The sequence below is a fragment of the Lagopus leucura genome, unplaced genomic scaffold (assembly GCF_019238085.1).
Source record: "Lagopus leucura isolate 7727_CA_CO unplaced genomic scaffold, USGS_WTPT01 Super-Scaffold_741, whole genome shotgun sequence".
Lineage (NCBI taxonomy): Eukaryota > Metazoa > Chordata > Aves > Galliformes > Phasianidae > Lagopus > Lagopus leucura.
The window spans coordinates 7615279-7633011 of NW_024962256.1; the positions used below are offsets into that span (position 1 = coordinate 7615279).

Below are 17733 nucleotides of genomic sequence, written 5' to 3' on the forward strand. Positions count from 1 at the left end.
CTCTGAGCTCTATATTTGTATAACACAGGTAGTGCTATAATTTTCATCTTTTTTCTTTGCAAATATAAGCAGGTATTTAACTTCACAGCATCCCTTTGGGGTAATGAGTATTAACCTATGTGGTATGTTGCAGAAGCTCTGATTGCAATTTGAAAGTAAAATGCACATTACAGTGCATTTGGTGTAGCTGTGCTTACTTTCAAGCATGCCCTTGTGGCAGCAGTAAGTATTATATATGGCTCTGCTCGATGTTAGTGTGTCGTGTTCCAGAAGTCTGTAACTAAATTCGATATGGGATGTCCTGAAATTCTCATTTGAGCATGGTTGATAACCCTGTGCCTTCTACAAAATGCTGTTGCTTAAGTGTTACAATAAGCTTTTATCTCCAGTAACACGTGCTGTGTGTAAATATATGACTGTATGACTTACAATTCTCTTCTGGTGCTTACAAACAAGGTGGTACATTTAATGGTTTACCTAACAGAGTGTTATTGCACTTTGCCATTCAACAGTGAATCTTTTCTGTTTGTTTCAGAACCTGCATGGTGTCCCTATCTACTTGTTCCAAGGGCTTCTTTAGCTTTAAAAGCATTCTTGTTGCATCAGCCGTGGAATGAAAAATATTCTCTGGATGTTATGAACATGTAAGGAAGGGTCTTTTTGAATTCTACCTGTATATCTCTTATCAATATTCTTGTGTGAATAACTCTTAGCAAGCCTTCCTCAGTCTTTGGGACTGTCAGAAAGATAATAGTGTCACTTGGAAAGTAATAAATAGGAAAGGCTTAAGGTCAAATATTGTGTTTCCTTGAATTTCATTAGCCCTTAGCTACTTAAAAAGGATTTCTGCTTTAAGGTACTGCCAATGATTTGTTATTTACAGGTTATATTACTTTAGAAATCATCAGCGTGTTCTGTTTTTACAAGAAGTTAACTTAAGAACAATCAGAGTTGGTCCCTAAAGTGTAAGTGAAGATGTCCTAAGTGATGTCTGAAAGATGTATAGTTACTTTTAGTGAGCTATATTTCACACCATAGGGGGAGCACCTTTCTTTATCCTTTATTGCATTTGTTTACTGTTGGTGATCACTGACCCATAAAACAAAATTGTAAATGCAATATAAGTACGTGCTCAAAAGATACTGCAGTACACAACCAGGAGTATATAAGAATTGTGCTCAAAGGTAATAAACACATAAGCTTATATTATTCTCTGACTTGATATGAATAAATATGGAGCATATACAGCGAAGAACTTCTTGACAATAAAGGAGCAGTAGGTCATGGGATAAAAAAATAAAAGAAAGGGGAATCAAATTCTTACAAAATTTTCATTAAAGGATACATGGAGATTCATAATTCAGATGTTGCAATGAGGATGAGATTACTACTAGAGGGACATAGCAGTTGTAGATGCTTAGGGAACATGTATTTTGTAGAATGAGTAAAGCACAGGGGTAAGGATTGAAGATAAGACTGCAAACAGGGAAGAAAAAACAGGAACAAAAGGTTTAATGTGTAAGAAAGAGTTGCACTACAAGAGTGTAACTGCTAAGCTTTCAGTTTTGAAATCATAGAATGGTTTGGGTTGGAAGGTCCCCAGGGATGATCAAGTTCCAACCCCCTGTCACAGGCAGGGCCACCAACCTGCAGATCTGGTACTAGATCAGGCGACCCAGGGCTTCATCCAGCCTGGTCTTGAATGCTTCCAGGGATGAGGCATCCACAGCCTCTCTGGGCTTGGTGTTGGCATTTTCATTAATTTCAAGTGTGAAAAAACTGGGAGAAAAGAAAGATCATTTGTTCTGACTCTGAGGTTGAGTGAGTGCAGACAGTCTTTGATGACTGTCATGAAATTAATGACTAGACAAAAACCTTGCAGAAAAGCTTTCTTTAGAAGTATGCTAGATTAGTTTCATATGTCTTGTATATACTCTTGGTTGTTTTTTTTTTTTACTAAGAGTAATACACTTCCTTTACAGATAATGTGTCATCTTGGTAATCAACTTTTTTTTTTAATGCAGCGATTATCCAGAGGATGAAAACATCAAAAATCTGATTCAAGAGCAGCTGAATTCACTGTCAAAGTAAGAGTTTTCTCTTTAATGTTTTATTAAGGTAGTGAGTTCAGAGAAGGGGGGGAAAAGAAATATATTCTCTCATGAAAGAATAAACCCTAATACAATACAATTCTTACTATATAGGCAACTGTCTCAAAGTAGTTGGTTAAATATTGACCCAACAGTCAAAATGTGTTGTTCTGACCACATAAAGTCTGATGGAAGTCAGTACTGAATGTTTACCATTGTAGTAGTGACTGCCAGCAAAAGATTTAAAGGTACTGATTAGAATTAGTGTGTAATTTGTAACTGGCTCATGACATGCTGAAGTTTATTAATTTATACTGCTTCTCCAAGGTTTGTTGAGATATTTAGGCTCTCAAAAGGAAAAGAAAAACTCTTGTGAAAAATACTCTACTGGAGATAGACCTGCAGCATGTAATGTTCATGCTCTCTGCTCTGCTTACAAAGAAAACAGGTTGTTGGCATTCTGCTTGAACTATGGCAATTAGATTGGAAGCTTTTCCATTTTCCCTTTTCTTTCATTTAATAGGATGGAAAAAAAAAAACTTAGAGTATTTTTGGGCACTTTGAAAAATACATAAAAGCTCTCACTTCATACACTGTGTAATTATGTAATTATTTGTAATTGAATTAATTTTGTAATTTGTAGAATCAGTGCATATTGAATTACAGCATTGTATACACCCTTGTGGTGGCTTCCTTTATTGCAAGAATAAGGTGTTCTTGACACTCACTGTTGGTATTAAGCAGGTAGAGTAAGTTGCTCATTGTGGTTATTACGTGTCATTAAATGGTTTTTGCAATTACTTTGATAGAAACATTTTTTTTTACTTCAGAAAAGAAAATGATATGTTTTTAGTTCTGTTTTGTTTTAATTTGTTAGATAATATGTGCTAACAAAAACCTTGCACAGCATTTTATGGATTTCTCCTTTTGCAGTGACATCAAGAAACTTCTGCTTGATCCAGAGTTTACTCTTTTGCAGAGATGTCTCCTAATTGCCAGGTAGCAGATATTCAGAGAACTGTATGAAATATGTCAGAATAAAATCCTTATCCATTTAATGCATATGAATATGTCAAAATTTAAGGTGCCAGCTAATTCTGTGTTAGCACACTGAAGCTGCTGAAGTACTTTGCTGTGCATCTGTTACAGCGTTTTCAGGACTGAAAGTGAAAATGTTACAAAGCTGAGAGAGTTTTGTTTGCTTACTGCATATACAGATCCTTTGTTCTTCGTGATGCTTTCATAGGATGTATTTCTGCTCTAATGTGTTGAACACTTGTACAGCATTCCAAGGCCATAATTGAGAACTTTACAACATAGAATAGATAGTGTAAGCAGGGGAGGGCCTATTTTCATTTTATTTCTTTTTTTTTTGTGGTGTAGCTCTGTATCAGTCTGTATCCAGAGACGTGTTTTCAAACATTTCTTTTAGTTTGTAAACAGTGTTGTTGTTTAAGTGTAAAATATTAGTTAAAAAAATCCATCACTTACAAGCTGAAAATTCAGTGAGTTTATTTGCTGTTGTGAAAGTCTTTTGACCAACCTCTTATCTATCTGTCTGAATCTTTTCTTGTAGTCTGTCCCATTGATAATGCAAAATTGTCCCACAATAATGCAACTTCCTTGTAAAAGGACAAGTTAAATGTACAATATTTCTATCTTAAAAAATGCTGTCTTGTTTCTCATGCTGAATTCTGTTTTCTCAGACTGTATGGAGATGAGTCTGAACTGCATTTCTGGACCATTGCTGCCCACTATTTGCACAGTTTATCCCAGGAAAAACCTGCAAAACCAACAGATGCAGTTATCCTTCAAGAACAGCTGGTTAATCCATTGGATATATGCTATGACATACTATGTGAAAGTCATTACTTTCAGGTATTCCAACGAATTACAAATTATGCAGGGAAAAGCCCTAAGACGTATATTTCACTTCTATTGTAAGCACACAACTCTGAATTAAGTCATTCCCTGTTATTTAAATAGGAGCTTTTTAGAATTCCCCAAGTATTTCCTTGGGGTTTTTTTTTGTTGTTGTTGTTTTTTTTAATTGCTTGCTTCTCTCTCTTCTCTTAGTCTTATATTCTTAATAATTCTTCTTCATGCAGAAATTTCAGCTCGAAAGGGTAAATCTCCAGGAGGTGAAGAGATCAACGTACGATCATACCAGGAAATGTGCTGACCAGCTTCTTCTCTTGGGCCAGGTTTGTGGGTAATATTTGAATGTTGTGTCCTTCTGCTCTGTCTGTTTTATATTTTTGCCCTATTCAGTTAATGTCTGTTTTATCTCATGTTGTTTCATCCCACTAAATACTTTTTGCTGTCTTAATGTGTTATTATGCTGTAGCCTCCATGTGACTGCTTGGTGTATTATAATGCACATATCATTTTCATGGGAACCTTATAAAAACCTTTCCTTGTATTCCTGGGACTAGAAAAGAAAAATTACAATTTGAATCATACAAAAGTCTAACAAACCCAGTATCTTTGGTCTAACTCTGTCTGCACATAGTACTCTCATAATAGGTAATAATAGGCATGTCTGAGCTTTCACTGCAGTGTCTCTGATCTGATGGGTCTGTACTGAGCAGTAAAACACTGTAGAGAGCTGCTTACTGAGTCCCTGATATGAATAATTTGAATCTAAATGACTTCTGTACCACTGTGTGTTTGGGCACGGCAGCAAATATATGTAAAAATGGCAGAAACATTACCTCATTACAGTGAAGTGGCAGTGGTGCTCCACCTGTGGGGTTTCATTCCATTCAGAAGCAGGTTGTAGTTGGTGTATGAGCCTCCATAGTTCAGCTCTTGAGCAGCTACTCTAGAGTCGATGGCTGTCTTGAGATGCCTAACATTTAAACGGATGAATTCCTCCTTTGTTTCAAAATACCAGCTATTAAATCAACTGTTCAGATCCTGGTTTTTATATCTCTACATTATATTTCTCCTCTGCTTATTTTAAGTGCTTCTCTTCCTTCTATAACTTTGCTAAGATTCAAGGAAAGAAGTGTTCTCAACTAAACTTTTCTTTTGCCCCTAGTAGAACTCGTAGGCTGTGGTTAAACATTATGTGCATGATGAATGCTATCCTAAGGTTGCTGTACTGAAATAAAGCTATAACCATTACTACCCTGCTACGTATCTCTGCAGTCTGCTTTTGAATAACTTTCACTGTTGTTTGTTTCATGTGTTAAAAAGAGTAACAAATATATAAATATAAGGACTTCTGTTTGAGAGTGAATGACTTGAAGTCAAAGCTGTATGTTTTTCTCTTGTCAGACTGACAGAGCAGTACAGCTGCTGTTAGAAACAAGTTCAGAGAATGCACATTACTACTGTGATTCACTCAAAGCTTGCTTGGTAACAACTGTCACATCATCAGGTCCATCTCAAAGCACCATCAAGCTGGTAGCAACCAACATGATAGCTAATGGAAAGCTCTCAGGTAAAATGGGACTTGAATTTTGTTTGCTTATAAATTAAGCAATTCTGTGTGTTATTAATGCTTGTAATGCCACAGGGAGTGGAATGAGTCCTTTTCTGTAGCATATGTAAAATGGAGGAATGCTAGGAAGAGATGTATTTAATAGAGCTATTTTTTTCTGGTGGTGAATGATCTGCTCACAGTTGTATAGTAACACTTTTTTTCCCTTATTATATATTCTAATTTCTTATTTTCCAGAGGGTGTTCAGTTACTGTGTCTGATAGATAAGGCTGCTGATGCTTGTCGCTACTTGCAAACTTATGGTGAATGGAATCGTGCAGCATGGCTTGCAAAGGTTTGCAGTTTCTCTGCTTTTGCTGTCCTAACATGAATGACCTACATAGGTATGAAGCACAGTGATAGTATTAAGATCTCCAAAGTTAAAAACCTGAAGGATCAATTTGAAAATAATATTTGTTCTTTCCATGTTTTAAGCTTTAAGAAGCCAATGTTTTCAGCTAGCACTCACAGGTCCTTCAGCCTTTTGACTGCTGAGGTCTGCCCTACTCATCCAAATGACAAGATTGGACCCAAAATATAGTTGGAATACTAAGTTTTCTAACTTCAATTTATGAAATTGTATATAGTCACAACTACAGAGAATTCATTGTGAAGTGTAGAAACCCATTCCTGGAAGTGGATAAATAATTAGACAGTGATTTAGTGCAGAGCTCCATGTAGCATTTGTGCTGATCTTAACATGAGCACCAGCCACATTAGCACCAACTTTGGTTTCAGTATGTACACATTATAAAATCGTGTACCTGTAAAAGTACCTAGACTGTATTAAATTGTGTAGGAAACAAGTCACTGAGGATTATCTTTGAGTAGTCTGTTTCTCCTGCAGAAAGCATGGAAAAAGACTTTCTTGGATTTTTTTAAGTGGATCATTCTCTCTCTCAAGAAAAAATAAAGATGCATTGTCCTTCAGTCTTCAGAAAAAATAAACATTCCCAACGTCACAATACCTGAGGTTTTAGTAAAGTCTTATTTAAAGGAAAAAAAAAAAAAAAGAAAAAAAAGAAGAAAAGAGTTAAGTACATTTAAATATTGAGTGACCTGAGTGGACTTCTGATATATCTGTGTAATTCTTTTTTTCTTTGTTGTATTTGCTCAAAGGATTAGGACACTTTTTGAAATAAAATTGTTAATTTGAGATGCTTTTCCTTCTGCCCGAAGGACTGGAAGAAGTGGAAGAAAGCTCTGTTTAGCTAGAATTCATAATCATTTTTCCATCTCCTGAAGGTTCGCTTGAACTCAGAGGAGTGTGCTGATGTGTTAAAGCGTTGGGTGGATCACCTTTGCTCTCCACAAATCAACCAGAAGTCCAAAGCCATTCTTGTCCTTTTGTCACTTGGTTGCTTTACAAAAGTTGCAGAGATGTTGCACAGGTAAAACTGAAACAGCCATCATCTGTGTTTTATGAACACAGCAGCTTAGAAGTCCAGGGGGAAGGAGAGGGCCTACAATTTGCTTTTAGACATTTGTTTCTATTTCAGTATGTGTTTTGTGGTGTGTGTGTGTGATGTGGGAGCGTGAACATATGCCATGGTGGCAGCTCAGTGGTGGCACTGTTTTAACCCCGGTGATGTTCAGAAGCTCGGTACAGCTGTCAGTGCAGAAGAGATCTGCCACTCCAGAGCTACATGCAAACTTCTAGAAAGTCTGTGTGCAACTGTTTTGATGCAATATTGAATACTTTTCTGTTTTGCTGTCCTAACAAATAATTCCTTTTTTTTCCCCCCATTTTGCAGTATGAGATACTTTGATAGAGCGGCTTTATTTGTTGAAGCTTGTCTGAAGTACGGGGCATTTGAAATCAATGATGATACAAATATCCTTTTTCTGAAATCCTGTTTTTTCATCTGTGTTACTTATTTACAGTTTTGTGTGAGTCAGTGTTAGGTTAACCAGCCTGCACAGGAATAGAAGATTCTGCTTTTGTTTTCCAGGATGTGTGCTTGAAGGAGATGTGAGGAAAGAACTGTAAAGGAATCATTTGCATAGATACATAAAACCTCCTTCTCCTGATGCTCTGTGAGGTCAGTGGCACTGTGAAACAAATGAACAGTTAAAAATAGAAGTACAGATGATAAAATGTTCTTTACAGAGCTCAGAAGTTGTTACTTCAGACTGCATAGTAAGGTCAGTGGTTTGACAACCCTCTGTTGACAACCATACTGCTGACTGAAGTGCTGTGTGAAGGTTTCAATTTTGGGAAGGTGAAAACAAATGAAGTTAAAGGTCAGGATTCAGGGTAATCTGAAGAAGTATCTAAAGTCTTCTGCAGTACAGTCTGCCCTTCTGGTCTGATCTTCTTGAACTCTGAACATTTGCTCTTACACTTTTATTTAGGTGTGTGCAGTAAATGATAATGCACATGTAAATAATACTTGACTGTCATCACTGATGACTCCTTGTAAATTAAAAAAGCCACTGTCCCATTATGGGAGGTAATGTCAGACACATCAAACTGGTGACCACATGATCTACCTTTTTTTTTCCACAAATTTTGACGTTATATTGCTGTATATGCTTCTGCTTATATGGAATTTGTCTGTTTTATCTTATAGCACTTCATGTATTGCCTGGTAAATGGTAATATGCATTCAGTAGTAGAATTTAAAGCAGCATTTTTTTCCATTTTTTGGTTTAGAACATATAGCAGCAACGTTCAGCATTTTCAGCTTGGGAGAGCTGAGGAGTGAGTTTAGAAAATGGGTTCTTATATTTTCATTTTGCTTTTGTATCTTCCTTAATGCTTCCTTTACATAAACTGATCCATGCTGTCTATGCAGATTATGCCAAAGGCTTGAAGCTCCTGGGCTTTAGGCAAGGAGCTATTTTCTTTGCCTCAAAAGCAGGAGAAGCTGGTAAAGATTTATTGGTTGAGCTCAAACAGCCTAAAGGGGAAGCGATGGAAGTGACAGAAGAGTAGCAATTCTGTATTTACTGCTAAGAGGAGTTCTTCTATCAAACTGGATTGTCCATCAGATTGATATTGCACTGTGTGAAAATGCGCTTTCTCTTGAATCGCTGTAATAGCTCATGTGTGATTTGAGCAAATAATGTTAAATGTGTGGGGAGGCAAATTTAAGAACTGTTTTGTTTATTCTTAAATTGTCTTCATTTTCAAGAGAGAAGGAAAAAAAGGCTATGATAAAATTATACAGGAATATTTTCAACTTTTTCAACTGTAGCGGAAATCGAACGGAACAAAATGCTGAAAGCGTTCTGTACCTGTGTGAGAGCCTGCTCCATTTACTTCCAAAAATCAAAGCTTTATAGTTCTTCACTACTGTTGTATTTATATGTATAAATGATTCAATCTGTACTATAAAAATATGAATTTATGTAAAGAATAAACACAGATCACAAAACACACACAGATCATTCCTGGAAGGTTGTTTTCTCAAATCCAATTTTTCTCTTTAAAATTACTGTTATTTTACATGAGTTCCCTTTGTTGTCTTTTTCACACCAGGATGGAATGAAATCTAACAGATTTATTTACGAAAGATTCCAAACATTCCAGAAACCTATGACATGTCTTCTTTTTCCATTAAGATCTTGTTATATTTGGTGTCATTCATAATTGAGCACTGCCTGCACTCCTTAGGGACTAAATTCTGCCTTGTCTTGACTGTTTAATGGGATCAAAGGATGGGAAAATTATCCTACCTCAAAAAGCAGTAAGGTGGGCTCCTCAGAATGTTCAGAAGGATGCTAATGCTCTCTCCACAGCTACTATTCTGTAAGGTATTTCAATGTGTCGTGAATCAAGAGGTGGAAAGAGCGTTGGATGAAGCAAAAGGTGTTGGTTTTTTTTCATTACTTTATATGATATCACATCTTGTGGTCCATATACTTAGGGATGCTACTGAAAGCATCTCTCTTCATTTTTTTGCCAGTATTTCAGCAGGATCAAAACAGCTTCCCACAGTATTTTAGTGTTGATGCATTTGTTTTCATTATTGTTCCTCACATTAGAAATGTCTTTTCTATTTATTACTGTTTGACTGAGAGATTTTGCAGCTGAAGAGTGGATGCTAATGTTAGACTGCATTTGCAAATGAAAGACTGTGGCATGTGAAAATAAGAGTTGGCTGAAAAGGCTAATTATTTAAAGGAAGTTGTTGGAGCTGCTGAAGTTCAGTATGCAGCAGTGAGAAGAATCATATCATGTAAGAAGTTTCCCATCTGAATGTAATTCATGACTTTACTACTTAATGTAGTTGTGTCTTTGACTCTTCTTAAGCTTGAAGATTTGTAAATGCATATTCCATATTCCTTCTTAGAGCAGCACTACCTTCATTACCTCTCTTCAACTCTGGAAACCTTTTAATTAAAATCCAGCATAGCATTTCTGAGAACACACTGATTTTGTACAAGTTGAAAATGTTTTGTTGCTCTAAAAGTGAATGTTTTATATAGATAATGTATCTTATGTAGGTTGTCCCATATCTTATACACATCATTAAAGATGTTCAGTGGCTTATGAATTATACCTACATACTTGCTTGGGAAAACAAGCATACAATGAAATTTGCCTTAAGTATTAGCTGGTGAGCAACAAAGTTAAGCAAAGTAAAATGTCATTATCAGTGGGCTAAATTCAGGCTGCCATTGACTACAACAGCACTCCTGAGTTCCTTTGCTTGATTTCAATAGCAGTAGTGCAGGACAGGGACACCAGAGACTTAATGTAAGCACACTCAGACTTTGGCAGATTACACAGAATGGTTTGTCACTGGGTCTCTGGCAAAGGCCTTTTGCTACTGAGTGTTTCTATATACTTTCAAGTGTGAAGGTGCAGAATACCATGTGCTTATTCCCTCATGAAACTTTTATGATGAAAATACAGTGTAGAAGTGATTTAAAAGTTTTCTTTAGATAGAAATGCAATCACAGTAATAAAAGAAAAATCTTTCTAAATCTGTGTGTCTTTATTTAATGCAAAAATGTCATCTGTTGCACTTGGAATCTGGAACGATGCTCATGGCTGCTTTTAGAAGGGGAAGTGATCACCCTTTATATGTATTAGGCACAATTTCTCTACTGGTCCCAATGACAGTCACAGATTCTTTAGGACTAAGTGGGTTTGATCAGCTGCCCAAATCTGTATTCTATGATATGTCTAAGTACATAATTGCTGGTGGTGGATAAAGTAACAACACTGCTGAGTATGGAAAGTGCTGGAATGCAGAATAGTTTGCTGAATGTGGTATGTGAACTGTTTGATTCTGCAGTGTGGGCAGTAGTGAAAAGAGGGACCTAACATTTCTCTGCTGGGTCTGAAAATCAGGTGAGAAAGGTAATTAAGCTTGCCTTGGTTGTGCTTAAGTTTTAGCCTACCCAATTTGTCGCATGGTCTGAGTGGTCAGAGATATGGGTTGATGGTTGGACTTGTTGATTTGAGAGATCCTTCCAACCTTAGTGATTCTATGAAACTTAAAAGCACGCTTTGTGGCTCTGTTAATCCCAGCAGAATCATTTAGTGGGGAACTCGATTTCTGATAATACCATGACAGTTGTACTGCTTCCATTGGTCCATTTATGACTTTATGATAATATGTGAAAATAAGACTACTCTTTGTGTGTATTTGCTTTTACCCTCTGCTATTTTAACAGATACGCAGCTTTTAATAGAGTATCTAATTGACCTTTACAGTGGACTATTCTTGACTTTCCAGAAAGGTAAGGTCTGAAATTGATTTGTTTTTTGAAGCAGGATGGAAGATTTGAACACAGTGAAGTTGTTTTCTTGGATCATGTGCACAACTCCTTGTTCTTTTCAAGCTCATTCTTCTTAATGGGTGGGCACATGTTGGCAAAGCAGCAAGTGAGGCTTTGCTGTCTGCCTGCAAAGAACTGTGCTTTGTTGTGACTGCTTCCTGTGAGTGTCAGAGTTGCAGTTCAAAATTGGACAGAATGGGTGGGATCTTTGTATTTCTTTAAAGAGGACCCCAAATACAAGATTTACCCTTTCTAAATGCCTTGCTTCTGTGACAAGCATTCATTATAGGCAGTGAACGGAGAGGTCTGACAAAAGTACACACTGACAACTCAAATGGGAGACACTGATTTCCGTCCTGCAAAATTTAGCAGTGCTGAATAACGAAGAGAGACTATTGTTGATAGAACCAGTTTCAAAACTACCAGAATGCTCCCAGCCTCCCCCAATAGAGAACTCTGACCTTTTCAGTGTGTTCTGTTATTTTGCTGTCTCCTCAGCCCGTGTGAGCAAACAAAGTTGTAATGAGTTGGGAAGAGACGACCACCAGGTGACCGTGCAGCTGAAACGTCCTGAAGTTCCTGTTGCCCCAAGAATGTAAGTGTTAGTTCCACAGTCTGAGGACTTTCCAGCGAATTATTAGCACTGGTTTTTGCTGCTTTCTACGTTATACAACTTGTCAGTAGGAGCTGAAGAAAAATACTGCGGAAAAAGGCTTCCATTTCCCTACATTTAGGAAAGGAAGGCATGCACAGTTATTTTTTCAAACTGGAAAAAAAATAAAATAAAATAAAATAAAATGGGGTGTTTTCCTTCTCCTTTCCCTTTAGAAAAATAGTTCTCGAATACTTATCAAGCCAAAGAGACTTTTCTTTATGATAGTTTCTTCCAGCTCTGTTCTGCGGTTTACCTCAACATCTGCTTTCTTTTTCCACTTTCCCAACTTATGCCTGGTTTTGATTAAAACCAAGCCGAGATGCATGGCAAGAAAAAAGCAGCCTTCCAACACCAGGAGAGCAGGAAGGCGATTTGTCAGCGATCGCCCGGTCCGGAATGCGATATTTTCTGGTAGCAGCTTTTGCTCCTAGCAGGACTGGGCTAACATACAGCTTTTACATGATTATTGTATGTCACAACCATCTCATCCAAAAGCCAAGAGACGTTCTTTGAACCCAACCAAAATCATCTGTTTATTCTTTTGGACTGCTTTGCAGGCAAATTCCTCACCACAGAATTAGGGGCAAAGGGCATTCTTCTCTTTGTGATTCCGCCACGTTTTCATTTTCAATGAAGTTTTATAAATGTTTGTTTTTCTTCAAAATTCCACTGTTTTGTGGCAGCGTGCCTCTAACCTGTCAGCACAAGAGGTGGTGTAAGTAGGCAGTGTAGATAAGCTAGCCTACTTTTATATTGTCTCACTGGATGTCTCCCTCACAGATACAGACTGGTGGCTGGATATAAACATATATATTTTACTATTATATTTGTTTTCTATTATTATTATTATATTTACTCTCCCCTCTCTCCATTCAGAAGCTCTCACCATCACCCCTTCCCAGCTTTATTTTTGCTCATCCTCCAACTCCTGTCCCCTCCTCAGGGTAGAACTACATCTCCGGAAGCCGCAAGATTGCGGTATTTCATTGAAACCCTCCCAGAATTTCTCAAACCATCAGTTTCCAGTTCATGCAGGAGAGGGCAGCAGAGCTCAGGGAATGGGGACAGTCACTCACAGCGATAAAATGAGTTCTAAGGGGCGTGCTGCGTTTTACCCCTAATTCTGTCCTCGAAGTGGGGCAGCCCTAAGGAGCCAGCCAGGCAGGACAAGCTGATTTCGGTGTGATTTACGACTGGCTGCAGGCTGCTAGGGAGAAAAGGAGGATATTGAGGACAGCCAGGTTTCTTATAATGCGATAAGAAGTTGGAGATTGGGATAAGCTTAAGCACCAGGCTAACCCTCTCTTGAAATCTGCTTTGGCTTGATAAGTAAATGCTTGAAAATGCATGATAAGTACAATGTTAAGCATTACCTTGCCTCTAATGCAGACAGGTAGATCTGTTACATTCAGGTGGCTGGCTGTAGCCCAGTCTAGTTTGGTCTGTTTCTGTGTTGAACAACTGTTTCTTAATCATCCATTATTTACAATAAAGGGGAGATTTTGCTTCCAAGAAAATACTGAGCACAGAAATCACAGCAAGCGTGTGCTCTGTTCAGGTGTTGAAAGCAGTGTTTCTGCACTGACCTGGAGAATCAGAGGATGCTTATGCCAATAACCCATGGCATAATGCTGGCAGCGCTCCTGCGAAGCACCGTGGATCACAGAAGCTGATTCTGTGTGTGTGGGAGGAAGAAAAGAGCACAGAAAATTTACAACAGGAAAAGTTCTTTCTGACTGTTTTGAGATTTACATACCTCAGCACTGCCGGAATGGGCATTTCTGGTGCATAGCAATAGCTGGCTGTGAGTTTCAGTATGATTTGAGCGTTTTTAAGTAAGCAAGAAGCATTGGGAGCACAACTGGCCGTCTGTTTTGAACAACAGATATCCTTAATCAATCTATTATGAATATTGTTGTTGTTTGTATAGTTTCCTAACTCTTGCACCCTGCTGTGCGTCTCCTGGCTACACGGTGTCATCCTTTTTGGAGAGAACCCAGCCGGAGCTGCCTCTCATCCAACCCACAGCCAGGTAGTGACACTTCCAGCCCTACCTGAAACAGATCTGAATGCAGAGCAGTTCAGCAGGAATCCACCCCTGTGTGCTCAAATCAAGAGAGAATCAGATATATCCACCAGCTCAGCGAAGGACATGGTTTCTTTGGACCACGTGTGTATCCCCTTGGAGCTTTCAGTGGCTGGTGTCTATGGTGAAGTTTGCACTTAATACAAAGCATCTCATTTGCTAGATAGAATTCTTTAGCTAACATGGTAGAAAGCTGTGAGAAAGCCCATGATGAGTCCCACGTTGAAATTACTCTCACAACTACTGGAACAGGTTGCCTAGTTTTACTTCATCTTTCTGTGGTGGTGCTCACTTGTTTGCCCACGACCTTGAGGAGGCAGTGAGATGCTCTGAGCAATGAGTATTGCTGAATCTCTCACTTGCACATCTAGTCTGAAGCCAGCTCAGACTGACAGAAGTTGCACCCCAGGAGAATAATAAATTGCTTGCATAAACAAAGATGATGTAAACGGATGATGTCAGGGGAGCTCTTTCCTAAAGCTGTCCTGGGTTGTCCTGATGCAGTCTTTTCATAGCTTTCATCTTACAAAAAGGTCTAAGGAATGAACTTCCTTCTCTCAGCCTCTGTTGTGATCCAGCAACAAAGCTGGGCGCAGGACTGGGCTGCATCAGTCAGGACCTACCCATATAACCTAGCATAATATGCAGAATACTGATCGTAATATCACAAAGGAGGGGAAAAAAAGAAAAAAAAAGATATTTTATAGATTGCATGTATTTTTGGCCCTACTACAGCAGGAATGTTTTCATAGGAACCAAACATAATATTTGGAGGGGTGCCTCTTTGTATGTTAACTACATATCTGTCTTTCAAAATAAATCATTGACTTGATCAGAAAATAAGAGGGCCATAATTGTTTTATCTCAAAATTTCAGCAATTGCATTTGTTTGTAGGGATGTCTGACTAACCATGCAACCATTGTGAAGTATATCTATATTGAGAGAAATAGTTCCTGTTTAGTATAGCTCTCTGTCATACAGAATTTTCAGTAAAAGTTATGTTAAAGCCATTTCATCTGAAAGTCCTTAGCAGTAATAATAATCTTTGGAGAACCTCATAAGTGTACTTTTTTTGTCAGTGTAAAGCTTCTCAATCAGTACATTGAGAGTGAACAGGAGTTGGATTTGGTGGTTCTGGTGGATCCCTTTCAGTCTGGAAATCCTATCGTTTCAGATATTGGCCAACAACCACAAAACCAAACTATTTGTGAAGCAGGACTATGGCAGGGACTGAGCATTGCATTGCTCCAAGAATTGCCCTCATCTTTGGTGAGGTGCCCAAACAGGCAGGACTGGAGCAAAGAATAGTGACAGTTTTGATGTTGTGCAGCTCAGAACCTATTGTAGCTTGAAAGAACAGAGGAATCCCAACAGTAGAAGACCTTCTCTTTTTTTTTTTTCCTTCTTTTTCTTTCTTTCTTTTTTTTCTGTAGCACTTCATGCACCACGAATTAGAAACAATTTAATTTTCGTTTTAATCAGTTGCATTGCCGGCTGTTGACTCATCTGTTCTTCAAGATAATGTTTGATGCCACTCATGGCACTTTACCCGTGTGATGTGCGTTGCCATTTGTTTCTTATTTATAAGAGTACCTGGTTTGCTCCTGGCAAATCTTCCCCAGTCTTTTCTTGAAGAGTCTTCTCAATGATGACATGTTTTTACAGAGGAATGACTTGTACTGAAGGCTTGGTTCCCCCCAGAACTTTTCCTTCTTTTCAGGTCTCAGCAGGGTTAGATCCCAGCCACCTTTTTCCTTAAGCTCTGTGTGCAATTCAAACTTTTTCTAGTCGGTGTCTCCGTGGCAGAGGGTTTTATGGCAGTAATTATCTCAGAATGAATACTTGGTTGGGTTGAAAGGCCTCAATTAAGGGCCTTTTGTTTTTGTGGTTTTTATAAAATTTCTGCGTGTGAATCATAGGCTGCTCTTTGATTTTGTTTTCCAAACTTCTCATTATTTAAAAAGTGGGGGCTTTGATCTGAATAAGATTGTTACAGGTTCTCTGTGGGATTCCAGTTCAGGATTCAGTAATAAAGTTGAGGGAAGAGTTAATTGCTTGGGCTCAATCCCATACCATTGTTCCATCCCCTGACTCAATAACCAAAATCTTTAAGCTGAGATAGCTGATGGGAACAGTTGCTTTCATACGAGGTGAATAATCTCCAAGAGAGCTTTTCACATCCACTGTGGTGCATCTTCAGGATGTAACTGAGCGTAGCTTTACTGCAGCCAATTGAAACAGCTGAGGATTTGCCCAAAGATTTCTTGCGTACCATTCCATCACTAAATTCATTCGTGGTAAGTTATTCAAAGGGAATGAAGGGAAAGGAAAAAGGAAAGGGAAGGGAATTCATTTTGCTGTGAATCTTTGTAGAAAAATGTTGGATTCTTTCCTGCATCTTTGGCAGTTTCTGATTCAGCTCTGGCAGTAAATATTCAATGTGAAGATGATTCTGTCTGAGATAGAAAAAAAAAAAGTATATAATTCCCAGGGAGTCTTGACAGTCTATGCAATTAAACTGATCTCTGACATCTCTGGACAGTGGGATACGATGGAAATGAAGTTCGTATTTGAGATTAATACATTCTTAAGGACACAGTGTTTCTGCATCTGTCCCACAGTTGCAGGAGGTCATCTTTTAGAAAGATACCCAATGCAGATTTAGATCCTTATTTAAAATCACAGCTTCTACTAAAAATAAATAATTAATAAAAATAAAAAAGCTGTGTTTCCAGCTTGAATCAGCCTGGCTTCAGCTCCTCACCATTCATCAGAGAGCAGCCAAGGGCATCTCTGTGTGTCAGATCCAACAGAGGGATGCTGGGCATTGGCCAGGTCCCACCCGAGTGGGGCTGTGGGCCGGAGGAGCTGTGCCACTCACCCTGCTCCCCTGTCCCCACTGGCTCATGGCCCTGTTCCATAGGCACAGTGGGGTGTGGAAGCCTCCCCCTGAAGCACTGCGTTTGAGTTTTACCAAAGCGTTGCGGGTTTCTCCCCACTTAGATGTGCCTTCAGGAAGGTGTTGTTTTACCCTTGTCAGTCTCAGAGCTGAGCTGAGATTTTCATTCTGATCGTATTTCAGCTCCTGAAAATCATTTCTGAACTTCCCACAGCAGTGATTCTTTCTGTGAAGACTCTCATCAAACAGCTTGTGTGAGATCAGCTGTGTTATCTACCCAAAGCAGAAAAGTCTAGGCTAGGCTACATTTAGAACATACCACATGCTGCTAATTGATAGAAAGTAATCACTCCAACCTGTCCTTAGCAGCAGTTCTGATGGTCTTTCTAGACATAACAAATAATGTGACCTGTTATCTTTCTAATGGGTATCAGTGGTGAAATGTAAGCTCAATTCATGATTCAATACAAGTTAATACCTTTTATGTTATGTACTGGAAATAAGTAACTTCTGATCACTCCATGAGCCTGTACTTCTGTTAAGAGATGTTTGCTGGATCTCATGGTCCAGGGAGAGTCTTCTCTTCTGTAACCCTCAGCTGGAGTGGGCAGGTCAGCAGGTGAAAGTTGAAAAAAATATTTCATTTTGATAAGAAAATGCAGGTTTTTTTGGACTGATTTTTTTTTTTTTCATAGCAATGCATCTGATTCCAAAGGCAGATCTTATGATGAGACTGTTTTGTTTAGGATTGCAACTCAGTCAGGTGAAGACACCAAAG

General features: G+C 38.4%; 1 protein-coding gene across 4 annotated transcripts in view; it reads left to right on the top strand.

Moving 5' to 3' along the window:
- WDR11 (WD repeat domain 11) overlaps positions 1–10513 on the top strand; it is a 34761-nt gene extending 24248 nt beyond the window's left edge. For all 4 annotated transcript variants that reach the window (XM_042863864.1, XM_042863865.1, XM_042863866.1 and 1 more), the window contains exons 20-29: positions 536–644; positions 2025–2087; positions 3024–3089; positions 3797–3968; positions 4199–4294; positions 5373–5538; positions 5776–5873; positions 6824–6969; positions 7333–7412; positions 8350–10513. In XM_042863864.1, the coding sequence (XP_042719798.1) occupies positions 536–644; positions 2025–2087; positions 3024–3089; positions 3797–3968; positions 4199–4294; positions 5373–5538; positions 5776–5873; positions 6824–6969; positions 7333–7412; positions 8350–8516 (1163 nt within the window). In that variant the 3' untranslated portion in view covers positions 8517–10513. The remainder of the gene's footprint in view (positions 1–535; positions 645–2024; positions 2088–3023; positions 3090–3796; positions 3969–4198; positions 4295–5372; positions 5539–5775; positions 5874–6823; positions 6970–7332; positions 7413–8349) is intronic.
- Positions 10514–17733: the final 7220 nt, after the last annotated feature.